This window comes from Curcuma longa, chromosome 9 (genome assembly GCF_044706935.1).
Source record: "Curcuma longa cultivar G26 ecotype Majalengka, Jawa Barat chromosome 9, ITB_CL_G26_1.1, whole genome shotgun sequence".
Taxonomy (NCBI): Eukaryota; Viridiplantae; Streptophyta; class Magnoliopsida; order Zingiberales; family Zingiberaceae; genus Curcuma; species Curcuma longa.
Genome location: NC_133869.1, coordinates 7,926,049 through 7,936,235, shown reverse-complemented (window position 1 = coordinate 7,936,235; position 10,187 = coordinate 7,926,049). Strand labels below are relative to the sequence as shown.

The 10,187-nt window shown below is 36.2% G+C and overlaps 1 protein-coding gene across 2 annotated transcripts; it reads right to left on the bottom strand.

Annotated features, from left to right (window-relative positions):
* Window positions 1-3,958: 3,958 nt before the first annotated feature.
* LOC141834952 (protein PSK SIMULATOR 1-like) lies at window positions 3,959-10,136 on the bottom strand. Of its 2 annotated transcripts, none has more exons than XM_074722354.1 (13): window positions 10,015-10,136; window positions 9,356-9,818; window positions 7,966-8,291; window positions 7,772-7,864; window positions 7,590-7,680; window positions 6,991-7,081; window positions 6,657-6,754; window positions 5,914-5,983; window positions 5,590-5,693; window positions 5,135-5,251; window positions 4,957-5,033; window positions 4,795-4,839; window positions 3,959-4,694 (listed from the first exon to the last, which is right to left on the bottom strand). In XM_074722354.1, exons 2-13 carry the CDS (start codon window positions 9,662-9,664, stop codon window positions 4,181-4,183), a joined length of 1,935 nt encoding a protein of 644 aa, XP_074578455.1. In that variant the 5' UTR covers window positions 9,665-9,818; window positions 10,015-10,136; the 3' UTR covers window positions 3,959-4,180. The 2 variants fall into 2 exon arrangements, with proteins under 2 accessions (XP_074578455.1, XP_074578456.1); XM_074722355.1 differs by having other exon boundaries at window positions 4,957-5,018.
* Window positions 10,137-10,187: the final 51 nt, after the last annotated feature.

Sequence of the window (10,187 nt, the reverse complement as noted above, 5' to 3'; positions counted from 1 at the left end):
TTTACTTGCCACAATTAAGCTATAAGAATAAAGCTTAAATATGAAGGGGGCAGCAAAAGTCCTTAATTTTTTCTATGCCATCAAAATCAAAGTGCATGCGAATCAATTTGAATCATTGATGTAACAATGGTCCAATTTAGCTGAACAAAACTACGACTTTAATTGTCTTCACAAAAGCATGTTTGATCGATATATATATAGATTAATGTGTCTTGATTAAAACTATAAGCGTTATTTGGTGACACCTTGACAACATTAATGATGCCCTAGCTAATTTAGCGACACCTTGACAACTGACTAAGCTATATATATATATATAGACTGAAAAAAAGAAGAAAAGAAAGATTTGATAGAGTAGTAAAACAAACAAACAAAAAAGAAAACCAAATTATTTTTTTCTTAACTTCGAATTTACAAAATGAATTGCTTTCCCTCATCTCGATCGTACACTTATATATATATATATATATATGCATGCAACGCGTACGTATAGTAGCGCCCCACTCCACCTTGCACCCACCCACCATTGGGCGAGTTAGGTCTCCTGTTTCTACTTGTCAACTTGAGTGCTCGTTGTAGGCCAGGCCATGCACGTTCACGTAATTAGGTTTATTTTTCATAGTGAGCTATCATGAGTTTCACACATGATTGCCTTATTACTGTAGTGCTGTCGATGCATGCATTGAACATATATACAGCAACAAATACGTTCTCTGTAAGCACTGCCTTTTATATTTCACATCGACTTGATATGCCTCACACGTAACGTATAGCATGTTCTATTACTAGTTAGCTAGGACTACATGTCATGATTCCACCTAGAAGCTACCTAAACAGGGATATGTTGGACCGATCGATCGAGTTCAAAACGATATGATGGAATCAAGTTAGTCAATATTTTGTCAACTAGCAACTTTTGCCTATTTAATTTGGAGTATTCTACTTGTTCCAACCAACTTGATCCGCCAACAGTAGCTAGTTGGATCTTTTAGCTCAGCTATATATAACACCGGACCCACCATCGCAATCGAACCACTCGATTCATTCAAATTTTAAACCCGAACTAACTTAACCGCGCGAACTACTTGGAACATATATATATATATATATATATATATATATATATATATATATATATATATATATATATATATATATATATATATATATAACTCATACATAAATATCTTTAATTATATTAAGAGGATCATACTCCTTCATGCATATGTCATATGATCTCAACCATGACATCGTATATCATTGGATATATATAAATATATTTTCAATATGTTTGGAGAAAAAGTAGATAAAATTTGTTTGTTTTTGCTTAAAGGAAAGGTTAATTAAATATATCTCTTAATTAAGGCCATCAAACATCCATGGTGATTACAACAAATTAAGCATGATCTTTTTAATTACTCCTTAATTACATATAGACGACACACTGTCGTTAAGCGCACGAGAAAACAGTATTATACCATTGGCTTTAAGTGGATAAGTTGCTAATGGGTGCACGTACTGCTCGGTGGGAATGACGTGCTTCTCCAAAAAGCACTAAAATACCCTAGCGAGGTTGGAACTTTGTGACATGTGTCTCAACTTCCTCTCACTCTCCCACTCATATTGGAAGCTAAACAGTGCTTTAATTTTCAACAACTTTACCGAGTTGTTTGAACAACTAATCGATCGATCGATGGGTGTTACATCAGATTTGACGACCTAAGAAACCTCGAAATGCCATCTTGCTAGTGCGAAGCATATAATTAAGTGACCATAGCTAGCTCTCCAATCTCCATATAGGACTAATTGTGACAAGAGGCCACGTGTGGCTTGCACGCCATGGAGTTCATCCATGGTGGATAATTGAGTTGGAACCAACTCGCTGTTCGATCATTCATTCTCTCCCACTAAGTCACTGACGACGTAGGTACAAGTACTCATGAACTACTTTACGGCCGGGGTGAATTATATATATTTGAAGGAGATTTTGAAAAATATTTGACTGCCACTTAATGAAGCTCTTAATTTCTTGTGTCCACTTCTGCATGAGAACTAGCTATAGTGGTTACGTCTCATTTCCACACTCTCGATCGACATTGTTGTTGTATATTTTCTTCCAAGTAGCAAGTCTGGTACAGATTCTTTACATGTCTAAGTATTGTAGGGAGTACGTTGTAACTAAATGCATGTCTTTTTCATTAAATTGGCTTGGCGTCTAGCCAACTAATTCGGCAGTCCTGAAGAAGAAATTAGAGAGCTAGGCGTGCTCCGTTACTGAAGACAAAGTAGCTTGAGCACTGCAAACTGCACCATAGAGACTCACATGGAAGGATGTTGGTTCAAGGCAAAGAAAGAAAGAAAGAAAGAAAGCTTTGACAAGTACTCCAAATTAAACACTTGTAATGTATCTTGTTGTTGAGTATGCTCTTAATCTACTAAGTGATACATAGCAAATACCTGCGGTAGGTGACAAGGTTTATCTATGGAGAAAATGACATGTAGTAGAAGTGTATCAAGCTAGCTAGCTCCACTTGAAACAGTAACTCGTACATATCTCAATTTGAGGCCTAGAAAAGAGGTTTTAATTAGTGCTAGAAGTTTGATCTGCTATAGTAACTCATAGGAGCCAAGATTGATTCATCTTAAACTTCTCTATATTGATCTCAACTTATCACCCTTCTTTAGCATCTGTTTGACCCACCGGACCTTTAAGTAATATAATGGTTTTCACTCAGATCATTTAGTTAACTAAACTATATTTAATGAAAAGATGGAGAATAAAAAGATACTTGTGGAATGGAGTTCTTTGAGAACTCATCTATGAGATAATTATTTTTTAGATAAAAGGATCAGCATATTCATTTTATTAACTAAGAAACTGATGAAGAGTTAAACAACTTTTGCAGAATTAGTAAAAGTATATTAGAAATAGCTTAGCTTTTATTTATTCTTTTTCCATTATTAGCATATCAAGCTTCCTAAAATTTTCTTCATATATATATAAATATCTGAAAAGACAATCTGATCGACAAGAAAACTGTCATGATTAGTGTGCAATATAATTTAAAGTCGATTATGCCATTGGTGCTTCGTTTGCATGTGGTCGCGATCGGCATAATTAAATCCATGTTCTCATACGCATTGAGTTGCAGGAGTCAACTATTCTTATCCTATTAAATACAATATATAAAAGTCATAAACTCCAAATGGATTATATAATATCAAACCACTTTATAATCTACGATTCTTCGATCATATATGATTTTGATTCAATAATTCACCAGTTTTATCGTAAAGTAACTGCAGTAATATGCTGAATTCGATTTATTTAATTTCTCAAGAGATGTTTAGGGGGAAAAAAAGTAAAGTAGACAACGTTGATGAGGTTGTCGGCCAAGTTTGATACGTTTCTTCTGTAGTCCTAAAAGACACTGATAACACCATGCATTAACTGCAATTTTCCAACCTTGGGTGCAAATTAATTAAAGTCTTATTGACTGCTAAATAAAATAGCACAAAAAAGAATCAGAAGGATCCTTTTTTCAGTGATCAACGCCTCCACGTTCTGAGAATCGTGTGATGTGTTCTTTGCTTTACAGGGTGTATGTATCATCTTCAGTTAAGTCTCTTCCAGTTCTTCCACCATTAATTTGATGCGGCACCTTTAGCTTTGCAGGGATTGCCTTTCTTGAGTTTGGTTGTTCACTTGATCTTAAAATGAGCTGAAAAGGAAGGAAGTGATGTTTAATTAATAGTGAACATAATTGTAATGTGCAATAAAGCTTCAGCAGACAAGCATGGGCTTTGCTCAGTTTTTTCTCTGCAGCCTTAAGCAGGCAAAGCTGTATGAAAGCCCCCCACAGTGGGACTACTCAATTATGATTCAACTTTCAAGGTGCCTGCTCCGGTGGTCCATATCTGATTCTTGCATAAACATGCCTTGCCTTCATGTTGCAAATGAGAAAATCTGCAGGTTGCATTTGTAGTATCTGATTGATGCATATCGCCTAATAAAGAGTACAATATCTGTTTCTGTACATGAAACGTTGGGTGCTTCTTCTTTATCTTTACAAATAAAGGACGAGCAATACCTCCATTATTGCTCACAGCAATATCAGAGTAGCAATTCCCCACCAAATGGCTGCTGAAACATATATGGTGAGCCCATGCATTACAGTTTTTACAGGTTGGTAAGGTTATCCACTCTGTCAATTAAATCCAAAACTTTGATCCTATCAATGTCAAAATCGACAGCAGGCAACCGCCTGAAACAAGAAGAGTCTGCCATTGATTCCCTTCCACGACATTTGCTACTGCTTTTGCTTAACCTGTCGTCCTTCTTTAATCTGGCTGTGCCAGTTTCAAACTCCTGGCTTTTGCTTCTCCCCCAATTTTGCCTCTTAGAGGTGGCACGTTGCAGCATTTCTTGCTCTTCGAGGGTGAGTTTGGAAGATGGAGAGTTGGTTTTGTTCACCGACGAGGAGACAAGTGATCTCTTCTTTCTTGGAGAACGAATTGGAGATTTACTCGGAGACCGAATGCCTGCATTACCAGCTCTACTGTGGGTGATCAGGTGGTGAAGCCACACAATCAAATCAAGAATGTGTGCTTCTGTTTTCCTCTTGTCTGCATGATAGAGTGTCTCTATCTTGGTCAACTCAACAACACCAGTGAGCTTCTGATTCATTTCCATTCTGAAAGGGAAAGCAAGAACTGATATCAATTTGCTAGTTTTAAGATAGGCACGGTGCCGTGCATTTCTTAATTTTAAGAATGCAATCGATTCTCGCTTACCCTGCGTTCGCCCACTCGCCAACCCAACCAAATCCATGGTGTGCTCTGATAATTATGTTGCAACAGCAAGTAGAGAAGTGTATCATTGAACAGATACAAGATCATGCATGAAAAAGCAAGATGTGTGATAGTGAATATATGTTAGTATGCTGTCAAAATTACCGAATTGTATTGTTCGCCATCGGGAAAAGCCACCGTAGAGTTTTCTCCATTTCAGCTTTGATCTTTTGAACAGTTAACTGCAAGTTAGAAAAAACAATGTAATATATATACAAAAATATGGCATGGATGATGAATTTGTAATACAACGGTTCTTTTGTGACAAAGGAGGAAGCCATACCTCTTCCTTAAACTCGAAAGATTGTAATTTGGAACGCAATGCAGACTTAATACTGGGTGGGAGTCCTTGATACAATGCATCCCTGGTGCTTGGTGGCACCGAACTAGGTCGTGAAACCTAATGTAGACAGCAGTAGTTGATTTCAACAAGATAGAAGGAAAACAAAATTGTGTGCAAAACGCACATAAAAGTTAACTATGCATTTAAACGAAAATACAAAAGCCAAAGCCAACTACATGTGCAGGAGTGCAATATTGGAAATGAAAGATAAGCAATCTAGAAACTTTTGGATCCAAAAAAGTGTATAAAAGCTATTCCATGAACTATAGAAGAAACTTATTTGTTGAATTATGAGTCAACGGGAAATCAACTTTGTCAAATAACACAATCATAGAAAGAACACTTTCAACAATCTTGTGAAGAAAACTCAATAATAGAAAAGGAAAGGAGGTTACAAGAGTGTCAATCTGAGTAATGATATTAGCATAATGCAATGCAAGCCCAGCTGACCCTAGTCTTTGATGGCTGCTCAAGGATCCTACCACCTCTTTATCTCCATCTACAGTTAAAACAAGGAGATAATTTAGGCATTAACATTAGAAGCATATTGAATAACTTGTCGAGTTTCAATGGAAGAATCTAATTATTTAGTCTTCATGAATTTGAATCTCAGTAAGCTGTGGATAATACTACCATCACTGAATATAGAAACTCATAAACATACTAGTATTTATAGCTTAGAAAATCCAAACAAACACAATCCTCATGAGGAACAATACCAGCAGTCCCAAAGGCATCATGAATTTCCAGATGCAGGAAATGGAAAATGTCCACAAGCTTCGCAACAACCTAGAAAAGGATTGATAGCTCAGAAAAAAACCACTTTCTGAAACCACAAATATCAAAGTACGAGCAATGTGCTGCAATTTGCAGTTGGGTCACTGTATATTTCATCTGCATCATGTGGATGTCTATGAAGATGCATATGCAGTCATTACTAGGGAATAATACAAAAAATTTATGCCTAAGGTACAATTTCAATCATTGTTAACTGCTGAACTTTAAAAAAATGGGTAAAACCTAATTTAAACTTACACAATGATTAAACAAATGCAAATAATAGCTAAGCTAATGTAAAAACATGATTTTTTTAGAAACCATTGAATAATTGTTGTTGCATGTATAGCATCTTTTAGACAAAGGATCCCTTCACTTCTCAATTTCTTGAATATTTTTTCCATTTGATAAACTAAACACAAATTAGTTATCTTCTCATCTTGTTTAATTCTATATATATTAAGTTGAGTTGAATTAATAAACTAGTTTGATTTTGATAAGTCAATTTCAAATTAAAGCAATATGCAATCGTGCATGCATATGGAAGCATATATAATGTGATGTAATGAAACTGAGGTAGCCTTTGATGCCATCAATCTTACCTACAAAGTTTTAAGAGTCTGTACATTATGATTCCTAACTAAATTTTATGCTAGCAATATGTAAATCAATATAATATGTTTACCTCTTCCAAATTCCTTGACCAAAGTGATTTCTTCTTTAAGCTTTTGACATGTTTTAGTTGATTCTTTAGCTCTTGTTTTAGTATTTGAAGATTGTTTCCTGCAAGTCAATAGGTATAGGTCACTGATGAACATAATACAAGTGATGCTCTACCGAGTTAAACTAGAAACACAATTTTACACCATGACCATGGATGATAAAAACATTTGTGAGTACCTCCAATTAGAAGATTGTAGATGTGCAAAAAAAAAAAGTAACTAAAACGGAAGATAATTTCCATATGTAAGCATATGCACAAGGATTGAGGCCCAGAATACTAAGTACTTGCAACACACCTCTTTGAGCAGGAACCAAGTTCTCCTCCTGCAATTTTCGCTTGTAATCTTGTTCATATTTATCCAATGCGTGCAACTCATGATAAAGTTCCTGAGAACACACACAAAAAAAAAAACATAAACAAACAAGAAATTGGAACACGAACATTCTTTAAGGAATATTTTAGAAAGCAGATAAAAAGAAATTTTCTGAAAGAGATAAAGGATGAAGAAACAAAATTGTCATTCAGGGACATTGTTGTTAGTCAGCATCTTGACCATATTGTGCTGATATACAATGTTAAGCATACTATTAAAAAGCACTGATACCCAGAAGAACAGAGAGAATGAATAGCAGTCAGAAAAAGAGGAATAAAAAGATATTTAATACAATAAAAGTGTCAGCAAGCAAAACATTCCCCTGATACCCGGACGAACATTGTTGTTAGCCAGCAAAAGAAGAAATGCGATGTATGTAAAATATGAACAACTTTCAGACAAGAAAGTATGTCAAATAATTGACTGATACTTTCACCATTGCTTGAGGAAATAAGATTGACTAATTTCTGCCAATATTTTAGGCATGGCCTTGTTTAACCCAAATATTTAAGATCACTTACAGCTGTATGGTGAACCAACATCATTAAACATTCCATTCCCTCTGACGCCATTTCTCTTAGCTGCTGCTGCGGTGTAAAATCAGACTCCAATCTTGGAATTGAAAGGAAAGCAGAGATAAGATTTTCCTGTACTAATAAAACTACTCTCAAGATATGCACACACATTGATATTGAAATTTTACTTGGAAAAATGACGTTCTAAGTTGTGCCATTGAGAATCTTTGCAGTGATTTCCAAATCGGACAATTTCTCCAGAGAATACCATCAACTCTTTCCTGCAATATGGAAATCAAATATAGCCACACTCTATATATCTGTGTTTTACAATGAAAATAGCTTCCGAGTTGACATAGTAAAGTTTGTTTCTACAGTTAACCTTTTGTCAGCTGCAGCTATTCTCAGTAATTCATCCACGCTTTCAGAAACTAAATGTTGAACTCCCTCTGAAGTCAGCACAACTTCTATCAAATAGTTTATGTTTTTTTTCGAAAGTGATTTCATGAGATTTGAACCTTTCACTATCGTGTTGGCAACCTCAAATGCCAAAATAGATATCTTATTGCCTTTTGTAGCCACTCCTGAACCAAATCCACTGCCAGAGTTAAAACTAGTCATGCTACTACCAACAATGTCCAACACATTCACCGCCTTCCCTAATCCAATGCTACCAGCCTTTCCAAAAAATGAACTCATTTCGGTGACCTGTAGTTAATTAAGTTACAATCAGGTGTTTTTATGGAAGAATCATAAAGAGTAGCCTAATAATATGGGTCCTACTATCGAAGACAGATTGCTGCTAAGTAGTAAAATGTTCAATAGTGAATGTATAAGATGCCTGATTAAACTACAAGAAGATGCATTAAGCCCAAAATTCGTGGCAGTCTGATGAAAGTTACACAGGAACTTATATTAAATCTGTAAAATTGCACCAGAATTAAAGAAAAAAAACAATGAACTAAAGATTAAGAAAGAGTGAAAGGCAGATGATTTGGGCCATTTACAAATGCATATTCTCGTGCAACTTTGCATGAAGAACTATATCTCATGTGAGAAAGGACCAGACTTAGTAACCTAGGAAAAATGCAAAAAAAAAAAAAACCTTTCATAATTTAGTTTGGGTTTGAACAGTATGACAGCTAAATTTCACTTTGTATTGAATCACAATAAACAAAAAGTTACGTATAAAAAGAATTTTCTCTCACTTAATGATGTAGACAGAAGCATGGAACATGAATCTGAAAGAAATACTTAAAGAAATGATAGTCATAGGCCCTCAAATAGAATGTAAATTCTATAATTGAGAGGAGGTTAATAAAATTGAAAAATACTTCTATAAATAGCATAAGCATCTTAAACCGTATCTTTAGCAATTCAAATGAACACATAGGCTTTATGTCATCCTTACTGCTCCTTGAAACAGAGATTGAGTCAAGCAAAGCAGGCAACCTATCAGCGACCTATCTATCTGACCACTCATCTATAACATAATTTCCCTCGGGTCTTGATTTTCTAGAAAGATGGCCCATTTTTGTGATTTCTAGTTCTTATTCTTGAATTGATGAATACCATGAGTCAATGGTGTTTTGGGAAAATCAAAAGAATCAGACTAAGCTTGGTCATTGTTGGCATTTAATCTTGAGGGTCGAGATGACTAAATACAACTTGGCTGCTCTTAGTGTAAGTAAAAACGAAGTGACTGAGTATGCCAATAAGAACCAAAAAAAGGCAGCTCCTTGTAGAGTACAAGTGTTTAAGAAAAGGCTTGCCTTAGTGCTCCCTGACTTGCCGGATGTGGTTGGCTTTTCCATGGTGGGTTTAAATTTCTGTGAAGAAGCCCTCCCCATCTTCTCTGCAGCAGCGGATTCAATTATTTCATAGCCGCTCATTCCCGGAAGCACGTAGGGATCTTCACTAAACGACTTTTTTCGTATCTCTTCAGGCATGGTCTTGTACATGTCTTTCCCGTTCGCATTAGGCTCAGAAAGAATTGGATAATGGCCTCCAAAGCCATTCTGGAGAGTGATCTCACTAGGCGATCTATCAACCGCCGCCGTCTTGGAGCAAAAGATGCCCATGGTACTAATCCTTTCTTCACCAATCAGCTCCTCCCGTTCTTCTCATACAGCGAAACTGGAATAACAAAACAGCGAGCTCGAGCGGGACATCGCACGATGATGCCCCCTAAAAAATCCGATCCGATGTCAACCACAGCCAATGCAACAAGAAACTCTGAAAATTGAAAGGAACCCTCTTTATCGCCAAAGGAAAAAAAAAAAGATTTGAAATACCGCGGAATAAAGAAGCATGTGAATCCCCAAAGGAAGCACGCTCAAACCGCGTTAGAGGGCGATTTTAATCTACGGAAGTAAAGCTCCCAACTTTGACCATCGAACATACAAGAGAAACAAACAAGGAAGAAGGATACCGATCGAAGAGTGGAATGGAGAGTCAATTAGGTCGACGACTCTCCTTGAGCTCGGATCTTCCTATCAGCGCCTGCACCGGTCGAGGATCTCAGACAAACAGATAAAAAGATTCAACTCGACGCGCTGCGATAAATCTCCATATAAACGAAACAGAGCGATTCAAAGTCCAACC